This window comes from Pristiophorus japonicus, chromosome 9, assembly GCF_044704955.1.
Source record: "Pristiophorus japonicus isolate sPriJap1 chromosome 9, sPriJap1.hap1, whole genome shotgun sequence".
Classification (NCBI taxonomy): domain Eukaryota; kingdom Metazoa; phylum Chordata; class Chondrichthyes; family Pristiophoridae; genus Pristiophorus; species Pristiophorus japonicus.
In genome coordinates, this window is record NC_091985.1 from 123,901,071 (window position 1) to 123,924,745 (window position 23,675).

At 42.0% G+C, this 23,675-nt stretch overlaps 1 protein-coding gene across 4 annotated transcripts in view; it reads left to right on the forward strand.

Moving 5' to 3' along the window:
• Nucleotides 1–23,675, forward strand: part of LOC139273207 (uncharacterized) — a 234,970-nt gene that overhangs the window by 147,110 nt on the left and 64,185 nt on the right. For 3 of the 4 annotated variants that reach the window (XM_070889796.1, XM_070889798.1, XM_070889800.1), the window contains exons 12-15: nt 7,091–7,228; nt 8,958–9,107; nt 10,849–11,077; nt 17,003–17,195. In XM_070889796.1, the coding sequence (XP_070745897.1) occupies nt 7,091–7,228; nt 8,958–9,107; nt 10,849–11,077; nt 17,003–17,195 (710 nt within the window). The remainder of the gene's footprint in view (nt 1–7,090; nt 7,229–8,957; nt 9,108–10,848; nt 11,078–17,002; nt 17,196–23,675) is intronic. The other variant, XM_070889799.1, reaches the window with a different exon arrangement.

Genomic DNA, 23,675 nt, shown 5'->3' on the forward strand with positions numbered 1-23,675 from the left:
TGCTGATATGGTTAGATGCAGAGCGACGTGAGGAGCATAAACAGCGGCATAGCCCAGCTGGGCCAAATGGCCTGTCTCTGGGCTGTAAATGCTATGTAATTCTATGTAATAATGTAATCACCAGTTGAAAGGTGGGCAAGGAGACCTATTCCTAGGTATTTCTTAATTATCCATCAGGAAGTGTATTTAATGTGGATTCATCATCTGAGTTCTTGCTTCACTGTCTTTTGGAGTTTGTTTGGTGGGAGGTTGTGTTGCTCAATCCATGTCATACCCCTCTGAGACACAATATACCGGTACACTGATGTTCTGCAAGTTATTACACTTTAATAGAGTACCACCGTGGAAATAAATACAACCAGTTTGGCAGTGATGAAAACGTTGGTTTAAAAGATAACCAAAAATGCTCTACGGAATTTTAAAGGGAAACAGTTTATCTTAATTCTGCTTATTATGAATGTGAGTCCATTGCACAAAACTAACAGTACTTGAATTCTAATTGGCCCATCTCTCAGATAGATGTTAATGGAAACTGGGATGAAAAATGGGCATGTCATATTGATCTATTAAGGGTTTATAATGTAGTAATTACGGCATAGTTTTCCTTTCATCCATTACAAATAAGAATCCACTGGCGCAATGTAGAAAGAGCTTTATGTACAACAAGTGCAAGAGGATATAGCTTTAAAATTAACAAGACTTAAACAAGACAAGAGGTTAGAAGAAGCTATTTTCCCACAAGGTAGAGGATTTCTAGCAAAACCAATTGAGGCAGAGATAATTAACTTTAAAAAAAAAGAATGGTAGAAATATCTTGTTAGGATGAGATTGCAGGTTATGGTGATATAGTCGGACATGATCAAATATTCCATAGGATATAATGGTTTCTGTGCTATTGGGGTGAGGGAAGAAAAGATGCTAGATCATAGAATGGTTACAGCACAGAAGGACGCCATTCGGCCCATCGAGCCTATGCCGGTTCTCTGCAAGAGCACTTCAGCTAGTCCCATTCCCCTGCCCTTTCCCCGTAGCCCTGCAAATTTTTTTCCTTCAAGTACTTATCCAGTTCCCTTTTGAAAGCCATGGTTGAATCTATCTCCACCACCTTTTCAGGCAGTGCATTCCAGATCCTAACCACTCACTGCATAAAAACGTTTTTCCTCATGTCGCCTTGGGTTCTTCTGCCAATTGCCTTAAATCTGTGTCCTCTGGTTCTCAACTCCAAAAGTACTTCATTGGCTGTAAAGTGCTTTGAGACGTCTGGTGGTTGTGAACGGCGCTATATAAATCCAAGTTTTTTCTTTTCTATCTACTCTGTTAGACCCCTCATGATTTTGAACACCTCGATGAAATCTCCTCTCAACCTTCTCTGCTCTAAGGAGAACAACCCCAGCTTCTCCAGTCTATCCACATAACTGAAGTCCCTCATCCCTGGAACCACTCTTGTAAATCTTTTCTGCACCCTCTCTAAAGCCTTCACATCCTTCCTAAAGTGCGGTGCCCGGAATTAGACACAATACTTTAGTTGAGGCCCAACCAGTGTTTTATAAAAGTTCATCATAACTTCCTTGCTTTTGTACTCTGTGCAGGAGAAATTCAGGGCATTTGCACCTCTCGTTAGCGTCCCGGGCGGGTGCTAATGGGATGCGAACAACATTTCCACTAACTACTTCCACAAAATTCCGCAGGAGTTTAGCGGCAGCGGTAATCGGTAGCGCCCTGCTTCGCTGTGCCGGTGATGACAACATCAACGTCATCACCATATGCAGTAACCCATTTTCGCCGCAATGCAGGCGACAGCTTCGGGGTACGCCTAAGGGGCTGTAGGCCGCTAACGGAGCAAAATTTAAAGGGGAGGTGGCAATTTCAGTAAAAAAATGGCTGGCTTACTGCTCGCGGCCTGCTGGATGTTGAATCACAGGGTCAGTGCTGTGATCTTCCAGCCCAGCACTCCGCTTCTATGCTAGGCTGATGCCATGGCACCTCACTCCCAGGTGATTCAGGTGGGGACCCGCTTCTTCCGCGCAGAGTTGGCAGCTTGGCCCTCCCCTTTAATGAAGTGGATGGCCCTGTCTCTGTGACAGTGCTATGCGTCCCATCGCATAGCGCTTCGCCCCTCATTGAACCCTCCACCCCGCTCGCGCCCCACAGAGCAAGTGGAGAGCGATATTTTGCGCTTCAATTGCTCTCAGGGGTGGTAACCTGAATTTAGGTTGCGGGGCTGGATTTCCACACCTGCCGCAGGAAATCTGCCTCGCAGCTGTTACTGCCTCCAAACGGGGCTTTATACAATTTCCCTCCCGCTCTATGCCTCTATTTATGAAGCCCAGGACCCCATATCCTTTTTTAACTGCTTTCTCAACCTGACCTGCCACCTTCAGTGATTTATGTACATATACCCCCAGTTCTCTCTGTTCTTGCACCCCCTTTAGAATTGTACCCTTTAGTTTATATTACCTCTCCTCATTCTTCCCACCAAAATGTATCACTTCACACTTTTCTGTGTTAAATTTTATCTGCCACGTGTCTGCCCATTCCACCAGCCTGTCTATGTCTTCCTGAGGTCTATCACTATCCTCCTCACTGTTCACTATACTTTCAAGTTTTGTCATTTGGAAATTTTGAAATTGTGCCCTGTATCCCCAAGCCTAAGTAATTAATATATATCAAGAAAAGCAGTGGTCCTAGTACCGACCCCTGAGCAACACCACTGTATACCTTCCTCCAGTCTGAAAAACAACTGTTCATCACTACTCTGTTTCCTGTTTCCAATTTTGTACCCATCCTGACACTGTCCCTTTTATTCTATGGGCTTCCACTTTGCTGGCCAACCTATTGGGCTCAATTTTCCCCAAAGCTGTTCTTTGGCGTACCTGAATAGTTACATCCGTTTTTTGGGAGCCCAAGTACGGCTAAAAAAAATCATCTAACTTTCCCCGTTTGACTTCTTCATTTTGGCGCCACCTAGCCTGTCGTTTAGTTTTGGGGGTGGAGCCCAAGATCTGCGCCAAAAAGATCAGGTTGCCATGGTAACCAGGTACACAATGCAGGCTGAGGCTGAAAAGTGAAACATACAGCCAGCTCACAGCAACTGCACAAGCACATTACACATTGTAGCAATTTACAACTTAACTCCATTAAATTATTAAAGTATAACGACAAAAGTCTATCTCCCCTTCCGCACCCCCGCCCCCCCCCTCCCGATGCTGGTCCCAGTCCCCGTTCCTATCCCAGGCCGAAGGGCCTCCCGGTGCCGGTCCCCGCTCCTATCTCAGGCCGAAGGGCCTCCCGGTGCCGGTCCCTGCTCCTATCCCAGGCTGAATGGCCTTCCACCTCCCGTTCCCCACTCCTATCCCAGGCCGAAGGGCCTCCCGCTCCCCGTATCTATCCTTGGCCGAACGGCCTCCACCCTCCCAGTCCCCGCTCCTAACTATGCCCGAAAGGCTACACCCCGCCCCTTCTCCCACTCTCTCTCACATCACTGCTGCTGCTGTCCGGGCCCTGGAACTGCATCTGCTGCACTGATTTACTTACCTGCACAATATTCTGAACTCACCAGAAGGTTTTTCCACAGAGGCCACATATGCCGTCCGAAGAAGAATTGGAGTAAATTGGAGCTGGACAAACTCGCTTAGGTGGCCTAAATTGGTACGGGTGGCAGGTTACGCCCCCATGACACAAAAAAGACAAACCTAAAAAAATCATAATTAACTGAGTTACATTGGTGCACATTGATTGGAGAAACTTGTATTTTTTAACTTAGGCCAAAAAATGCGCCACACGCCAAAAAAAGGCACAAATCATTGAGGAAAATTGAGCCCATTATGTGGCACTTTATCAAATGCCTTTTGGAAATCCATGTACACCATATCAATCACATGACCCTCATCAACCCTCTCTGTTACCTCATCAAAAAATTCAATCAAGTTAGCTTAACATGATTTGCCTTTAACAAATCCATGCTGGCTCTCCTTAATTAATGCAGGCTCGTCCAAGTGACTGTTAATTTTGTCGCAGATTATCGTTTATAAAAGCTTCACCACTACCGAAGTTAAACTGACTGGCTTGTAGTTGCTGTGTTTATCCTTACACCTTTTTTGAACAAGGGTGCAACATTTGTAATTCTCCATCCTCTGGCACAGCCCTGTATCCATGGAGGATTGAAAGATTATAGCCAGTATCTCCACTAGGGGACCGAGGGTCTAGCGAGAAGGAGGAACTGAAGGAAATCCTTATTAGTCAGGAAATTGTGTTAGGGAAATTGATGGGATTGAAGGCTGATAAATCCCCAGGGCCTGATAGTCTGCATTCCAGAGTTCTTAAGGAAGTGTCCCTAGAAATACTGGATGCATTGGTGATCATTTTCCAACAGTCTATTGACTCTGGATCAGTTCCAATGGACTGGAGGGTAGCTAATGTAACAACACTGTTTAAAAAAGGAGGGAGAGAGAAAACGGGCAATTATAGACCAGTTAGCCTGACATCAGAAGTGGGGAAAATGTTGGAATCAATTATTAAAGATGAAATAGCAGTGCATTTGGAAAGCAGTGACAGGATCGATCCAAGGCAGCATGGATTTATGAAAGGGATATCATGCTTGACAAATCTTCTAGAATTTTTTGAGGATGTATCTAGTAGAGTGGACAAGGGCGAACCAGTGGATGTGGCGTATTTGGACATTCAAAAATCTTTTGACAAGGTCCCACACAAGAGATTGGTGTGCAAAATTAAAGCACGTGGTATTGGGGGTAATGTATTGATGTGGATAGAGAACTGGTTGGCAGACAGGAAGCAGAGAGTTGGGATAAACAGGTCCTTTTCAGAATGGCAAGAAGTGACTAGTGGGGTGCCGCAGGGCTCAGTGCTGGGACCCCAGCTATTTACAATATACATTAATGATTTAGATGAAGGAATTGAATATAATATCTCCAAGTTTGCAGATGACACTAAGCTGGGTGTCAGTGTGAACTGTGAGGAGGATGCTAAGAGACTGCAGGGTGACTTGGACAGGTTAGGTGAGTGGGCAAATGCATGGCAGATGCAGTATAATGTGGATAAATGTGAGGTTATCCACTTTGGTGGCAAAAACATGAAGGCAGAATATTATCTGAATGGTGGCAGATTAGGAAAAGGGGAGGTGTAACGAGACCTGGGTGTCATGGTACATCAGTCATGGAAGGTTGGCATGCAGGTGCAGCAGGCAGTGAAAAAGGCAAATGGCATGTTGGCCTTCATAGTTAGGGGATTTGAGTATAGGAGCAGGGAGGTCTTGCTGCAGTTGTACAGTGCCTTGGTGAGGCCTCACCTGGAATATTGTGTTCAGTTTTGATCTCCTAATCTGAGGAAGGACGTTCTTGCTATTGAGGGAGTGCAGCGAAGGTTCACCAGATTGATTCCCGGGATGGCAGGACTGACGTATGAGGAGAGACTAGATCAACTTGGCCTGTATTCACTGGAGTTTAGAAGAATGAGAGGGGATCTCATAGAAATGTATAAGATTCTGATGGGACGGGACAGGTTAGATGCAGGAAGAATGTTCCCGATGTTGGGGAAATCCAGAACCAGGGGTCACAGTCTAAGGATAAGGGGTAAGCTGTTTAGGACCGAGATGAGGAGAAACTTCTTCACTCAGAGTTGTTAACCTGTGGAATTCTCTACCGCAGAGAGTTGTTGATGCCAGTTCGTTAGATATAATCAAGAGGGAGTTGGATATGGCCCTTATGGATAAAGGGATCAAGGGGTATGGAGAGAAAGCAGGAAAGAGGTACTGAAGTGAATGATCAGCCATGATCTTATTGAATGGTGGTGCAGGCTCGAAGGGTCGAATGGCCTACTCCTGCACCTATTTTCTATGTTTCTATGTTTCTATGTTTCCACAATTTCCACCTTTACTTTCCTCAGCATGTGGAGTACAAATGGCTAGAGGTGTTGAGGTAACTAGCATAGAAGCATTTAAAGGGAAGCAAAATAAACATATGAGGGAGAAAGGAATAGAAAGATATGTTAATGGGGTTAAATGAAGAAGGGTGGGTGGAGGTTCGTGTGGAGCATAAACACTGGCATGGACCTGTTGGCCCAATGGCCTGTTTCCATGCTGTAAATGGTATGTAATATTTTGTAATGTAATGATATATGAATATCCTAAACTTTTGACTGATTATCTTTGGGAATTGAAATATTTATGCAGAATGTTTCCTTGGGGCGTTAAATGGATGAAATAGACGAAACAGTAAATTGTGTGGGGAAGCCACCTTGATTTCTCATTTCATGCTTTCTTATGCTATTAAATGGGCTGATACAGATTGGAAGGAGGAGATTTTACCTCTTCCTTGCTCAGCAGAAGTGGAGTGGCTTCATTTCCTGTTCCGTTCTCGCTGAATCCCAACTTTTACACCAGTGAGGTGCTGACCGGATTCAGGCGAAGCCTCATGCATCAATGCTAATCAAGGTTATATGATATCATTAGGACTCCGATGGCATTTTAACTGGGGGCTGAGCGAGGAAGCTGCCATGGCTTCCCCGGTCAGGCTGAAGCAGGTCAGCACCTGGTGGGAAGGACAAAGAGATCCTCCAGGTAAGTGAAAACATTTCCATTTGTAGCCTGGAGGAGCAGGAGAAACCCCCTCCTTACCTGCATGCCGGCAGCTACTATGCACCCTCTTCCAGCCATTTTGGATGTGAAGAGGCCCAGGAGCTTTTAAGTGTAACCCAGGAGATAAAATGCCCTGAAACTTAGCCATGCAAGTGTGTTTTGCACTTGTCCCCACCGCCCACCTGGAACCCGTTAAGATCAACCCTGAGTCTCCATCACTGCACTCCACTGATGGCATAATGTGTTGGCCTTGTTAGAGAGCAACACGTTCAATTCCTAGTTCACAAGTACATAATTTTAATCAATTTAAGTTGTACTCTTGCAAAATGCTATCCTATTTCTTGAAAATGTTTTCAGGAGCAAGTTATCCTGAGTGAACTTGAAGTATTAACTAACAATTGAGGGTTTAGGCAGCTTTAGGTACAAGTAACGTGATCTTGTATCCTGATCAGTTATACAAACTGGATGTAAATTTACTTGTTCCTCATCTATTATCAGGTTTTATGCAGGCCTGGTTGTGCTGGCTCGGGATGATGGGCTAGGTCCACAAACACGATATGCCGTTCAATACCTGCAGCAGGGTTTAGAACAATTTCTGACTGTGCTTAAATCTCCAGATAAGATCCCACCAGCAGGGTAAGTTTTCACTGTATGGAAAAATAAACTAGATAAGTTTGGCTAGTTTGGCTATATAACGGATTTAGGAATTAGGTTTCAGAGGTTGGGTCCTCTGAAATTAAAATTTCAAAACTGAGATTAATAGATTTTATATTAGGCAAGGATATTAGGGTTATGGAACCAAGGCGGGTAGATGGAGTTAAGGTACAGATCAGCTATGATCTGATTGAATGGCAGAACAACCTCGAGAGGATGAATGGCCTAGTCCTGTTCCTACATTCCAGTGCTGGGAAATTCAACACCAGTTTAAGGACCAAACATTCCCAGCACAGCTGGATGCAATGTGAAGTCCCTCTACTCCACCAACAATGTAATTCATCCCTAACCACAGAGGAACACCTTCCACTGCACCAGCATGATTTTTCCATTTCCTATACCAGTCATCCTTTCAGCCTTTTTTATGTGAGATTGGCAAATTAGTCGTTTTATGCGACTATTTATGCTCTTGCCCATTCCACTAAGAATTTAGTTGAAACTGTACAAACATATTGCACCTGGAAAGAAAAAACTAACCTGGAAATCGTTTGGGCCTCCTGCCGCTGACCTTTGGGTAAACGCAACAACTGATCCACCAACTTCACGCCCATTTTGGGTGGTTTTAAAATGCCCCCCCCCGCTCCAAATGCCTTTTAGGATATTCAATAGACACTGATAGTCTATAAACTCAATCCCAAAATTTCCCTTTTGTCAAAACATAAATCGAACAACTGATGACATATCTCAAAGTAGGCCCACAATTTCATAATATTACTTAATATTTACCGCACAGAAACAGACCATTCGGCCCCACTAGTCTATGTATTTACGCTCCACAAGAACTTCTTTCCACTCTAGGTCATCTAACCCTATCAAATTATTAAATACCAGTGTTTCTTTTACTTGCTTATCTTCATGATTCTTCATTTGTCATGAAAGTTCCGTTCAACCACAAAAAATAGGACTTTTACAACCTCAGGATGTCCCAAAGCACCCTACAGCCAAGGAAATACATTTGAAGTTTAATCACTGTTGTAATGTAGGAACGCATCAACTAAAGTACTCCCACAAACAACAATGTGATAATGACCAGATAATCTGTTTTTAGTGAGGCTAATTAAGGCATAAATATTGGGCAGGACACTGCTCTTCTTCAAAATAGTGCCATGGGATCTTTTATGTCCACCTTAGAGCGTGGCAGAATCTCGGTTTAACATCACATATGAAAGACGGCACCTCCAACAGTGCAGCACACCCTCAGCACTGCACTGGAGTGTCAGCCTAGAATTGTGTAGCCCTTCCATGCAACAGCAGCTCAGTGCTGAATATTAGGAAGATTTTGGCCTTCCTGCATAAAGCTCACAATCACCTTCTAGATGCATATGTGAACAGCAAACTGGTGTCACCAATGCTACCTGAAAGAAACCGGAAGCATAAACCTTAAGAGCCGTGGTTACCTTCACTGCTACTGACAGTGGTATATGGATTAGAAGTTATTATTTTTGTGTAGGAAATGGCACAGCTCAATGTCGCCCTACTAAACCAAAGTCTCTTAAGGTGTTCTTCTTCAGGTTAATCCCGAAGATATTAACTCATTTATTTTATTTAGCCACAATTTCTACATGTTGATTTCCTTCCGTGGGTTAGCTGATTAATTTTAGATATCTGTTTTTGAATAATATGTAATTTTTATCTATTTTTTTCTTTCCAGTCAAGAATTCTCATTTCTTCGGGCTTTAAATACATTTTCTCTTCTGAACATTCAGTTGCTCAGAGGGATATTCAGACTAGGAACATTCCTCTTCAACCCTCCACCAGGACTACCTGAAAAAACAATGTCTCCTGAACATGTGCTTCACTGGTACGTGCTATGTTTCATTTGTTTTTGTGATCTTCATTTACTGTTTGTATTAAACAATAACAATTTGCAATTATATGCCTTTAATGTAGCAAAACATCCCAAGGTGCTTCACAGGAGCATTATCCGACAAAACCCGTTGAGAGTTAAAATCAAGGCCAAAGTATATGTTATGAAAATCCAAGCAAGCCTCAGGCAACCAGGGAAACATTATATAAATGGCTAGATCTGTTAATTAAGCTAAAGTAGTGAAAGATAGTCAACTTAATTGCAAACTTCATAGAAAAAGATTACCTAGAGTGGCTGGCTCTCATAATCAGAAATGATTACATGATGCATTTAAGCGGAAGCGAGAAATATATGAGGGAGAAAGGAACAGAAGGTTATACTGATAGGATGAGATGAAGAGGGGTGGGAGGAGGCTCATGTGGAGCATAAACACCGGCATAGAGCTGTTGGGTCGAGTGGCCTGTATCTGTGCTGTACGTTCTATGTAAAGAATCTGCAATGGAACTGAATATCAGGAGCTGCATATAACGGACGGCTGATCCGATACTACCTGTTTTGTGCCACCGCGCGAGCTGAATTTCTAGGCCATAGCATAAATTACAAAACAAAGTATCAGACAGAGTTTATTGTTTGTTATCCCAGGCATGTTAATGAAGGCTTACTTAGACTTAAAAGGACACTCTCAAAAGGTAAGGGGAGGTGGCACCTGCCCATGAAACTGACCTAAGGTATGAACCACAAAATAATTTAGTGTCAGAAGGCTAGAAAAGACTCAAAAAAAATAAACACCACTATAACACATTGCTATTACACTGTTATCTGATTTTAGTGAAGAATTGAAAGGATTCACCACTGATAGAAATAAAGATATATTTGAGATATAATACAGTATCATAATACAACAATCCCCAAAAGAAATTGAACAATGTGATGTTGTTTCTTTCCCTTACTTCCTCCTCACCTGAAAGCAGTAACTTATGCTGAAATAATTATGCTAGGATGCAGTTCCATGAGCTCATGTAAGAGTTTCTTCAGGAGTGCATGTCGGTGATTTATTTAACAACGGAGATCATGAATGCTGAGCCTAGCACCCTCCTCAGCTCATTTCAACAGTCACATTTCCAACAAGGCATCACTAGTCAGCAGCAGGAACCATGGAATGCTGAGACCAATTGTAGCACTCTCACTGCTATCAGTCTTGAGATTGGGTAACTCAGCACACCAGAAGAGTCCTATACATGACCTTCCTACTATTGGAGGTCTTTTGGATGAGATGTTAAACTGAGGTCTCATCTGCCCTCTCAGGTGAACGTAAAAGATCCCCCAGCACTATTTTGAAGAAGAGCAGGAGAGTTCTCCCCGGTGTCATGGTCAATATTTATCCCATACCAACATCACTAAAACGGATTATCTAGTCATTTATCTCATTGCTGTTTGTGGGATCTTGCTGTGTGCAAATTGGCTTCTGCATTTTCTACATTACAAAAGTAACTACACCTCAAAATGTAAAACGCTTTGGGACATCCTGAGGTTGTGAAAGGCGCTATATAAATGCAAGTCTTTCTTTCATTTTTATGGCTCAAATTGAATGGTGTCAATTTACCCCCTTCCACCCCTCCCCGCCTGCCCTCCCCCCCCCTCCCCAACCATGAATAACTGCATAGAAATGGTTAATGGTTCTTTTAAGTCTTGATTGAATATTTCATCTGCAATTAATTTTCCATGTTGGTGTCAGTGCTGCAGAATTAGCTGGCCGGAGTCTGTGCCAATATTCGTATCGTGGAACATTAAGTCCGGAGTTGGAATGGCTGCTACTTGAGGCCCATTTGACCCTTTTAGACTTAGTTACCAAACAGTCAGTTGTGAATGAAGAGTGGGTCAGCCAAAGATGTCTGTTTCTGTCTGTACTGTTAAAAAACAGCAACATTCCAGTCTGCACGGATCTACTAGAAATGCAACGAATGGTATGAGACTGCACCAGGAATTACTGTGATTCAGTGCCATACATTGACAATAAAACACTGGTTATATGACATCCAAATTAATCTTTCAGTCTTAGATTTTTCTTTGTATAGTACCTAGTTATCTATGGTAATTTGATCCATTTTTTATGGTTTAGAAATATTAAAATAACAATAAACATTGTTATTAATTTACTATTCGTATTATTGTGCCATGCTTACCTGCTTCCATAATTCAAATACAGGTACAGCGTCTAAAATCCGGAGTTCCAGAATCCGGAATGCTCCGGAATCCTGAATCTGGAATGATCCATGGCAGGGTCGTCCAGAATCCGCAAAATGTTGCGGAATCCAGACACCCTGCCAAACTGTTACTGCCACCAGCCGGGCCCAGTGAAAAGTCATAAATGAAATCCAACTACTGTACAGTGACAAAAATTGCAAGAATAAAAACGCCAATCCTACCTGTTCCAGGCCAGATCTTCACAGTCACCATACCGCTGCTTTTGGGTCCGCACCAACTCTGCACAGCACACAAATCCCTTCGGTCAGAATCAACTCTGCACAGCACACAAGTCCCTTCAGTCAGAATCAACTCTGTACAGCACACATGTCCCTTCGGTCAGAATCAACTCTGTACAGCACACAAGTCCCTTCAGTCAGAATCAACTCTGCACAGCACACAAGTCCCTTCAGTCAGAATCAACTCTGCACAGCACACAAGTCCCTTCAGTCAGAATCAACTCTGTACAGCACACATGTCCCTTCGGTCAGAATCAACTCTGTACAGCACACAAGTCCCTTCAGTCAGAATCAACTCTGTACAGCACACAAGTCCCTTCGGTCAGAATCAACTCTGTACAGCACACAAGTCCCTTCGGTCAGAATCAACTCTGTACAGCACACAAGTCCCTTCGGTCAGAATCAACTCTGCACAGCACACAAGTCCCTTCAGTCAGAATCAACTCTGTACAGCACACATGTCCCTTTGGTCAGAATCAACTCTGTACAGCACACATGTCCCTTCGGCCAGAACCAACCAAGCTCCCGCACGCAAGTCCCCAGCCAGAACCAAGCTCCCATGCGCAAGTCCCCTCCCGCGCGCAAGTCTTCGGCCAGAATCAAACTCTGCACAGCACACAAGTCCCTTCGACCAGAATCAATTCTGTACAGCACACAAGTCCCTTCGGCCAGAACCAACCAAGCTCCCATGAGCAAGTCCCCTCCCGCATGCATGTCCCCAGCCAGAATCAAACTCTGCACAGCACACTGCAGCTCCTCAAAGCAGCAACTGCGCGATCGGATCGCCACGACCCATGACTCCGAACAGAGCTGACCCGACCTCACCCAACCCGATTGTGATTTTAAGTTTGCACACCTGTACCTGTAATAAAAAATATTAGCTGCACCTGTATTGTACATGCACTTTTAAATTTAGCATTTTTTTAAAAGTTTGTGGCACTCAACATTATAGGGCTACCCCAGCTGACCCACCTACACCCCACACTGAGACCCATCTGACCCACCTACATTCCATGATCAGACCTCATCCAACCTGACTCCATCGCTGTGGTGTTTTACCCGATTGAAGGATCTGCACAACTAAAGATTGTGAATTTGTGTTGTGTCATTGCAAACATGTCAAAAAGGCCAACAGATACCCCAATGGGTTCAGATAAAGGAAAGGGGAAGCATAATTCACTTTCAATTGCCAAGAAAGTGGAGTTATTAGATAGAGGTGCTTCAGTGAGAAGATTGAGTGAGGAGTATGGTGTTGTTCTCTCCACCATCTGTGATATCAGAAAACAGAAAGAACAGCTCATGAAGTTTTATGCGTAAAGTGATGTTCATAAGGAAATGAATAAGAGAAAAAGTATGCATAAGCTGAAATGTGATGATTTGGATCAAGCAGTGATGGAATGGTGGCGACAGAGGCGAAGTAAAAAGGTTCCTTTGTCTGGCCCAATGGTGGTGCAACAAAGTAAAATATTCCATGCACAACTGGGGATTGAAACTCCATGCGAGTACTCTTCCGGTTGGCTAGCCAAATTTAAAAGGTATCATGGCATCAGGCAACTGAAAGTATGTGGTGAGAAAGCTTCAGCAGATCATCAGGCAGGTGAAAATTATATCGATGAGTTCATCAAACTAATTGCTGATGAAAATCTTTCACCTGAGCATATGTACAATACTGACGAGACAGCACTGTTTTGGCGCTACGTACCACGAAAGACATTAGCAGCAGCAGAAGAAACGCAGCCAGCAGGTGTAAAAGACGCCAAGGATAGGTTGACTGTGCTTGCTGCTGCAAATGCGGCTGGGACACATAAGTGTAAGCTTATGGTCATTGGGAGAAGCCAGGGTCCAAAATGTTTCAAGGGTTTGAGACTATTGCCAGTGCATTATTATGTCAATACGAAAGCATGAGTAACCAGGGTAATCTTTCTGAACTGGTTTGAGAAAAATGTTGTTCCTCAGCCATTTGCTCATTGCATGGAAGCTGGCCTTGAGGAAAACTGCAAAATATACTTGCTGCTAGATAATTGCTCAGCACATCCCGATGCTGAGCATTTGGTAAAGGATAATGTCCATGGAATCTATTTACCTCCAAATGTTACATCACTGATACAGCCAATACACCAAGGAATTTTGAGATCAATGAAGTGTCTCTACAAAAACGATTTTATCAGGTGTTTGCTTAATGCTGTGAACACAGGCATGGGAATAAAAGCATTCTCAAAAGCTTTCTCTGTCAAGGACACCATATGGGCAGCTGCGGATGCATGGAACTTGGTAACTGCAGACACCTTGGTCAATGCTTGCCGTAACATCAGGCTATCAACTATGCTTGCTGAAGATGATGCTGATGATGATCCTCAGAACTTTCAAGGCTTCCGTGTGTTCAGGGAGAAAGCAATGATTGCTCAACTTTTAGATTATGCAAGAGGGATGACTTGTGAAGCTGCGCAGGAATTGAATGAGGACGATGTCGTAGAAGTCATGGACATAGACAACGATGCTCCCATTGCATGCTGTGACAGATGAAGAAATCATGCAGAGGGTTTTGCATCCAGAAGAAAAGGATGAAAGCAGTGAGGATGATGATGCCTGTGATCAAGTCGAGAAAGTATCCATTGACAAAGCAATCGACCTTTGTCAAGAATTAGTTCACACCTTAGAGCAAGAAGCTTCATAAGTGAAGAAGAAATACTGCAGGTCTACAGAATTCAGGAAAAATGAGTGAAAGAAAAGCCCAAATTATTTAAACAAACAACAATATTAAATATCTTTCAAAAGATGTCGCATCAGAAGGCCCAAAACCTACAGCGTGCAACTACACCAGCAATTTCCACATTTGATAATCCTATTGCTGGCCCATCATCAGCCCCAGACATCAGAGCTGAGCCCTCTACCTCAAGCACAACCTCCAGCCAATTGTAACTGTACCTGTTTATTTTTACTCTGTTTATCAAATAAAAGCCTTCATTTGCTGTTTTATATTTCATTACTTTACTGTTTTACAAAAAAAAACCTTTATTATATTTCTTGCTTTGAGTACTGTTCATTCCTTTTCAAATTTGAATATGGTAGCAAAAATATAGGCCGGGAAGCTCAAATTAAGTACAGTTACTGCATTGTACCTGTAGTTGATTCTGATCCAATCACGTTATTAAGAACAGGATACAGTCTTCCCGGCATGTATCTTTTGCTACTATCTTCAAATTTGAAATGGAATGTACAGTACTCGAAGCATGAAATATAATAAAGGTTTTTATTTGTAAAACAATTTGTAGAACATAAGAAATAGGAGCAGGAATAGGCCCTCGAGCCTGCTCCGCCATTCAATAAGATCATGGCTGATCTGATCTTGGGCTCAGCTTCACTTCTCTGCCCGCTCCCCATAACCCTTTACTCCCTTATTGTTCAAAAATCTGCCTATCTCCACCTTAAATATATTCAATGACCCAGCCTCCACTGATCTCTGGGGCAGAGAATTCCACAGATTTACGACCTTCTGAGAGAAGAAATTCCTCCTCATCTCAGTTCTAAATGGGCGACCCCTTATTCTTAAACTATGCCCCACTAGTTCTAGATTCCCCCACAAGTGAAAACATCCTTTCTGCATCTACCCTGTCGAGCCCCCTCAGTATCTTGTATGTTTCAATAAGATCACCTCCCATTCTTCTAAACGCCAATGAGAATAGGCCCAACCTGCTCAACCTTTCTTCATAAGTTAACCCCTTCATCTCTGGAATCAACCTAGTGAACCTTCTCTGAACTGCCTCCAATGCAAGTATATTCCTCCTTAAATAAGGAGACCAAAACTGTACACAGTACTCAAGCTGTGGTCTCACCAATACCCTGTACAGTTGTAGCAGGACTTCCCTGCTTTTATACTCCATCCCACTTGCAATAAAGGCCAACATTCCATTTGCATTGTAAACATGTTAAGTCACATTCATTATAGCAGTGAGATTCACTCGTTTTTGCTTTAAAAATGCATCCAATTTTGAAGAATGCCCCTTTTAAAATGATCTTACACCTACAATGGAATTTTTTAAAAATCTGTTGTTTCTGTTTTGACCCTTTCCCATTCAGTTTTCAGACTAAACACTATACTGAAGGCAAGAAGCTGAGCGAGCAAACTGTTCCCAGAGCTACGCCAATACTATTCGGTGACAGATAGTGAAGTGACAGGGTGTGAGAGAGTGGCCTCTAGTGCAACTTGTTTTCTGAATTTCTCTACTTACCTGCGGAGAATTACATGTTCACTCAGTGCTTTTCCCTGAGGAATAATTTAATTCAAATGTTATTAATGGGCCTTTTTTTGTTTTATTTAGCTGTTTCAATGGTTACTGTTGTATTGATCATCATTTATGATTAGTTGCTTATAACGATCAAAATCGGCTTTCTAAAACCATTACCCACCTGACACTGTTCATCTGATGCTATGTTATTGCAATATTTTAGAGTGATTAGTTGTAGTCATCACTTTATTCGCAGTTCCTTATTGTTGAAAGTCAATTACCTCAGTTGCAACAATGTTAGTCTGAAAAATCTAGGATATGAATTAATAATGAGGCATTAATAACAAACTACTAATTGTCCTTTAATAGCCTTAACTAGTTAGCACCAGAGCTTGCTGCTCCACTAGCCAAACTGTTATCATATAGCTATGATACTGGCATCTACCCGATAATTTGGAAGATTGTCCAGTATGTCTTCCACAAAAACAGGATAAATCTAACCTAGCTAATTACTGCCTCTCAGCGTATTCCCAATCATCAGTAAAGTGATTGATGGAGTCATCAATAGTGCCATCAAGTGACACCTATTCACCAATATTCTGAGAGTACATGCCCTCAACAGCAAGTATGGCGCTTAGTCTGGCATCAAGGAGCCTTAGGAACCAGTGCATAGGATTATTTTTAGGGGAAGTGTTTGGATATGAGCTTGCCAGAGCAAACAAAACTAAAATGAAGCAAATAAAAAGAAAAAAACATTGTTTTATGTGTATCCATTTGAGCGTTACATACACATCTTTAGAAACCCATGCTGATCAGCAGCACCTATTGGTAGAGTACTCTTAGTAGGAATACTACTGTGTAAGAAAAATGCTCTGAATTCAATCATTTCAATAAGCAAATACCAGTAAATAATATAATTCAACCCAAAGTTATAATTTGGCATTATTTGTGGCTAAGTTATAGCTTGGAGTTAGTGTCTGAGCAAACATTTGCTATTAATAAAAAGCTCTCATTAATAAGGTGCCAATAAAGACAGAAGGCAGCTCCTTGCAATATCCACTTTTGAGATCCAGGTGATAATCTGTGAAATATTAATGTCAGCCTTACTGCTCAGCTGTTTTTAAGTTTGTTAGATTGCTGGCAAATCTCTGCAATAACAAAACAATCCCTCTTTTCATAGGTGTGCCAATTAAGAGTACAAACAACACCCTGCAGCAGTAATGCTCTGTACATGCTTGGCTTGATACAGATGTTTGAGTATGACAATGGAGAAAAATCCAAGCGACTGATTGACGAAGCCTGCCTTAGTTTCCAAGGCTGCATTAACATGGAGAACAAACCAATATCTGGGGCCCCACCAGAAGAACTGACACGTAAGAAAATAGTTCTAAACCTCCATTCATTCTTGTGATATGATGAAAGACCGACATATTATGGTGCTCAGAGAAATAAGAAAGAACTTGCATTTATACCTTTTAAAGGCACCCCAAAGTGCTTACTTTTGAAGTGTAGTTATAGTTATATGGCAGCCAATTTGTGCACAGCAAGGTCCCCAAGCAGCAGTGAAATAAATGACTGACTAATCTGCTTTTTTGATGGCGTATAAGAAATGTATAAGATTCTGAGGGGGCTTAACAGGATAGATGCATAAAGGATGTTTTCCCTCGTAGGGGAATCTAGAACTAGGGGGCATAGTTTCAGAATAAGGGGTCGCCCATTTAAAATGGAAATGAGGAAGAATTTCTTCTCTCAGAGGGTCATGAATTTTTGGAATTCTCCCCAGTGAGATGTGGAGGCTGGGTCATTTGAATATATTTAAGGTGGAGAGGGACAGATTTTTGAACGATAAGGGAGTCAAGAGTTATGGAGAGCGGGCAAGGAAGTGGAGATGAGGCCAAGATCAGATCAGCCATGATCTTACTGAATGGCGGAGCAGGCTCGAGGGGCCAAATGGCATCCTCCTGCTCCTATTTTTTATGTTCTTATGCGTTGGCTGAAGGATAAATATTGGTCAGGATACCAAGAGAACTTTCCTGTTTTCCTTCAAATAGCTTTTAAGCCAACCTGAACAAGCAGATGAGGCCTTGGTTTAACTTCTCATCCAAAAGGCAGCACCTCCAACAATGCATGCACCACCTCTTGATCCTGCATTGAAGTGCCAGCCTATATAATGTCCACAAATTCTGGTATGGGCTTGAATTCACAACCTTTAGTCTCACAAGAGTGACCTACCACATAACCTATGAGAATGGGCCATGTTGGGTGGAAAAATGCTGAATAGTTTTTGTATTGCTCTTTGTCATCTATTCTTTTTATACCATGAAAATACCTTCAATTATTTACAATCACTACATTGCAAACAAAAACAACAACAAAAAACCTATTTAATTTGCATACCTGTATCCATAGGGACTGAACTAAAGAACGAATTTGTTATTGTGGAATACTATCTGTTTTTAATCCCATTGAAGCTTTGTTGTAAACGAGGCGGTCAGGGCCTAAAAATGGAGTCGTAGGAACAGGAGTAGGCCATTCAGCCCCTCTAGCCTGTTCCGTCATTCAAGTAAATCATGGCTGATTTATACCTCAACTTGATTTACCTGCCTTTGTTCCATTGAATACCCTTGATACCCTTAGATAACAAAATTCTATTGATCTCAGACTTGAAAATTTCAATTGACCCAGCATCCACAGCGTTTTGGAAAAGTGAGCTCCAGATTTCCTCGGCTCCTTGTGTGGAAAAAGTGCTTCCAGATTTTTCACCCCTGAACGGCATACTTCTAATTTTAAGATCATGCGATCTTGTTCTGGATTTCCCCACCAGAGGAAATTGTTTCTCAGTATCTATTCTATAGAATCCCTTTAACATTTTAAATACCTCGATTAGATTACCCTTCAATCCACATGCAAGGCAATACAAACCAAGTTTATGCAACAATATAATTTAATCCCTCCCACAATTACCTTGCTGCCAGCCGGGTGTCCCTAAAATCAACATCACTAAAAAAAAAGATCATCTGGTCATTATCACAGTGCTGTTTGTGGGAGCTTGTTGTGCGCAAATTGGCTGCTGTGTTTCCTACATTACATTTCAAAAGTACTAAATTGGCTGTAAAGCACTTTGGGACGTCCTGAGGTTGCAAAAGGCGCTGTAAAAGTGCAAGATTTTCATACATTAGCGAGCTGTATTGGGACACATGTCCTGGTGCAGCTCGTCAGTCTGATATAGACAAGATCGGGGCCTCAAATTGCATCTGCCTCTTGGACTCTGGGATGGCACTAATCTGCTCGTTCCGCCAGCCAGCCAACCAAAACCCAAAATCAACCCCATGGTGTGCAAGGAAATGTCAGAGTTATTTTCACGCTAGAAATAGCCATTATAACCATGGATTACATCAAGTGTACAGCACAGAAATAGGCCATTCGGTCTATGTCGACGTTTATACTCCACGCAAGCCTATTCCCACCTCTCTTCATCCTACCTGTGATATATTTACAGAGCATAGCACACAACACAGTTTTCTAACATGGCAGGCAGCTCTCGGAAGTCTCTGGAACCTCCTGCTTCTGTTTATTATTAATTCTGTAGTTGCAGTATACAATACATCCACATCCACAGTGTGGCATTACAAACATTACAAGCTTACAGACAATACACTTCTTCCTCCTTAATGAAGAAGTTATTATAACAACATCATACATAACTTGCATGTTTATACATTACACAGGATATAAACTTATTTTTTCCATATTTACAAATTTAACTTAACCACTTGTTTTCTGTTTCGAAGAGGATACCGTCACTCTCGAACAGAACCTTCCAAACATGGTGTCGAATTTAAACTCATTCGAGGCTCTTCCTGAGGAACATTTTCCTCCAAGGAATTGCCTTGATTTTCATTTGAATTCACTCTAACTTCAGGCTCTTTGTTTTCCTGACTTGGACTCAGACTTAAATTCTGATTTTCTCTTGGATTTGTTTCCAGTACATTGGATGTAGGATTTGCTACTGGTATATCAAAATTATCTGATGAGTCAGAAATAATTGAATCATTCCCACCTTCAACTCCTTCCATGTCTGTAAGTAAAATATGATCAATATGAACAAACCTAACCTGTCCATTATCAAACATCTTGACCAAATATGTGCGAGGACCACATATCTTCACCACTCTTCCTAGTAACCACTTTACCCATTTATAGTATGGTTCTTCACTCTCATCTTCTGGTTTAATTTCACACTTCTCTCTTTTACTCTACCTTTATCATGATTCTCTTTCTGTCCTAATTGTGTCTCTTCTACAGACTGTGCCAAATTTGATTTTAACAACGAGGATCTGGTCCGTGGCTGTCGTTTGAGAAACAACTCTGCTGGTGTTCTACCAGTAGTTGTATGAGGAGTATTACGATACGTAATCAAAAAATTAGCCAATTTGTGATCCAATGACAACTGTCGTTTCTTTGGATTTGGATCTAACATTCGTTTTATGAGGGCACATTTTACAATTTTTACAATGCACTCTGCGGTACCATTTGAAGCTGGGTGGTACGGTGGAACCTTGGTATGTTTCACCCCATTTTTGCTCGTGAACTGTGAAAATTCTTCGGAAAAAAATTGTGCTCCATTATCCAAAACAATTTCTTCTGGGAGGCCAAATGAAGAAAATAAACTTCGCAAAATGTCCAATGTTATACTTGTTGTTATTTTCCTCATTGGAAACACCTCGACCCACTTCAAATGCCTATCAATCACAATGAACAATTGTTGTCCTTCTAACTCAGCAAAATCAATATGTAACCTTTGCCACACCCTGGGAGGCTATTTCCATGGCTGTAATGGTACTGATGGTGGCTGCTTGCTTACCGATTGACATGTCGTACACTGACTCACGATGTACTCTATATCTTTATCAAGACCTGGCCACCATAAATAACTGTGTACAAAATTCTTGGTCAAGCACATTCCCAGGTGCTGGTCATGGAGGTCTGCTAATAATTTGGACCTGCATTTATTTGGGATACCCACTCTTGCACCCCACATGATACAATCTTTATCGACTGATAATTCATTCCTTCGAATGAAGAATGGATGAGTATCTTTGTCTGTTATCAGGTTTGGCCATCCATTTGCAATATAATTATACACCTTTGACATCACTGGGTCACGTTTGGTTGCTCTACCAATCTCTTCAGCTATAACTGGCAGTTCGACAATGTCTGAAAAATAGAACACTTCTTCCCTATCAGGTGTAACTTGTGATGCGGAAGGCAATCTAGACATTGCATCAGCATTACTGTGATCAGCTGATCATCTGTATTCAATATCATGTATATGCTGACAAAATCAAAGCCCATCTCTGCATTTGGGCTGCAGCTAATGTTAGAACTAGGGACGTTGGATGGAGGATTGCTGTTAGGGGCTTATGATCCGTAACGATGGTAAACTTACAACCATACAAATATTTGTGAAACTTCTTGACCCCAAAAATTAATGCCAAAGCTTCCCTTTCGATTTGCGCATAATGAGAGATTACTGCCCCAACTCCATACGGATAGACATCACATGCTAGCTTAATCTCCTTAGATATGTCATGGTGCTCTCTACCAATTTGCTTTTACACTCCTTGAATGCTGTATCGCATTCTTTTGACCACTTCCAATGGACCTGTTTTTTCAATAGTTCATTCAGTGGATGTAATACTGTAGCTAAATTTGGTAGGAACTTCCCATAATAGTTCAAAAGACCCAAAAATGATTGAAGTTCAGTAACATTCCTGGGAGTGGGTGCATCTCTGATTGTATCCTGCTTTCCCATGGTTGGGTGTAAACCATCTTTGTCTACTCTGTACCCTATGTACTCCACTGAGTTTTGAAATAACTCACACTTACAAGCAGACACTCATACTCTGTGCTTCTCTAGCCATTTGAGGATTTCATTCAATATGTGAAAATGAATTTGCCTATTTGGTGCTGAAATTAGTACGTCATCTAAATAACATACTACCCCTTCAATACCTTGCAAAATCTGGTTCATTACCCCTTGAAATATGGCAGGGGCAGAAGACATTCCAAACAGTAGCCTATTAAATTGAGATAGGCCTAGATGAGTGCTAATAGTCAAACATGACTTGGACTCCTCATCTAGTTCAAGCTGTAAGTAGACATTTGTAAGATCCAGTTTTGAGAAAATCTGACCACCTGTCAGTGTTGTGAACAAATCTTCTATATTCGGCAATGTATTGGGGACATTACCTTCTAGAACCTGGTTTACGGTTACTTTATAATCACCACACAATCTTACCTTACCATCGGATTTAGGTACAACAACAATGGGTGTAGCCCAATTACATCGATCTATCTTACAAATAATGTTCTCAGTCTCTAGTCTTTTGAGTTCTTGCTCAACTTTCTCCTTGAGTGCATATGGTGCAGAACGTGGCTTGCAGTAAATCGATCTAATGTCCTTTTGTACCCTGACACTTGCCTCGAATCCTTGGATCGGACTGCCCATTTCGCAGAACACCTTCAGATAACTCTTGATAACATCATCCATTGATGTAAACCTCGTTTCAACACGAAAAATCTCACTCCAATCCAGCTTCAGTGATCTCAACCAATTTCTTTCTAGTAAAACAGGCTTGTCTCCTTTCACTACTATTAGAGTTAAGTTCTGAAATTGATCCTTGTTTTTCACCGGTACAGTGATACGACTTACCATAGGAATGTTCTCTCCCGAGTAGCCTCGCAGCTCCATCTTGGAATTCTCCAATGGGAAATCACGCAATTTGTTGAGGTATAGCGACTCCGGTACTACACTCACAGATGCACCAGTGTCAATTTCCATTGGTATCTTGAATCTCGCAACATCTATGTGGATTTTGATACTTTCCGAATCGCTGTCCGTTAACCTCGTGCTCCTGATGACGTGTAACTCTAACATCGCCTCGTCTTGTTGTTGTTCTTCCATGCTATGTCGTCTCTGGGGATTTCTACTCATAGCTTTGAATGCTGGATTCATAGCTTTGCAAGCTGGTTTACCCTTCAGTCAGCATGCCTTCGCAAGATGCCCAGTCTTTCTGCAGAAGAAACACTCTGCCTTTACATATGGACAACTTTGAGCAATGTGTTGTCCCAGGCACCTATAGCACGACTTTGGTGCTCTGTTAGAATTTCCAGTTTCTGAGACTTTGAGCTCCCACTGCCTTTTACTTTGAATCTGCAGGTGATTTACCTCAGTTGACTGACGACCGTAATTATTATGAAATTCTCGCGTATATTGATCGCCCATGCCCATCGACCTCGCTGTCTGACAAACAATTTTAAAAGTCAAGCCATCCGTCATCAATAACTTTCTTCTGATCGCATTATTTTTCACCCCAGAAACAAAACGGTCCCGCAATGCTCGGTTTTGAAAGTTTCCAAAATTACATTGAATAGATAGTTTTTTTAATGCTACAATGTAATCACTGATATGTTCATTAGTCTTTTGATTTCAATACCGAAATGATAGCTGTTATATATGTGGACTTGTATTTACTCTGTACAGCCACCAGAGGGCTCATCTCCTGGAGTCCCAAGGGATCCCATAATCCCTTGGGAGCACAGGTTGGAGAGGCACTGTGGAGATCTACAATAAAAGACTAAGGTCACACTTTGCTTTGAGCTCACAGTGTTCAGCCTGACTCTTTCTCCATACACAACAACTGGCGACGAGATACAGATAGCGAACCCAAAGATGTAAAGAACAGTGGGCATCCTGGAGAAATTTTCGGAGGGCGATGATTGGGAAACTTTTGTGGAGCAACTCAACCAATACTTTGTGGCCAATGAGCTAGATGGGGAAGAGAGCGCTG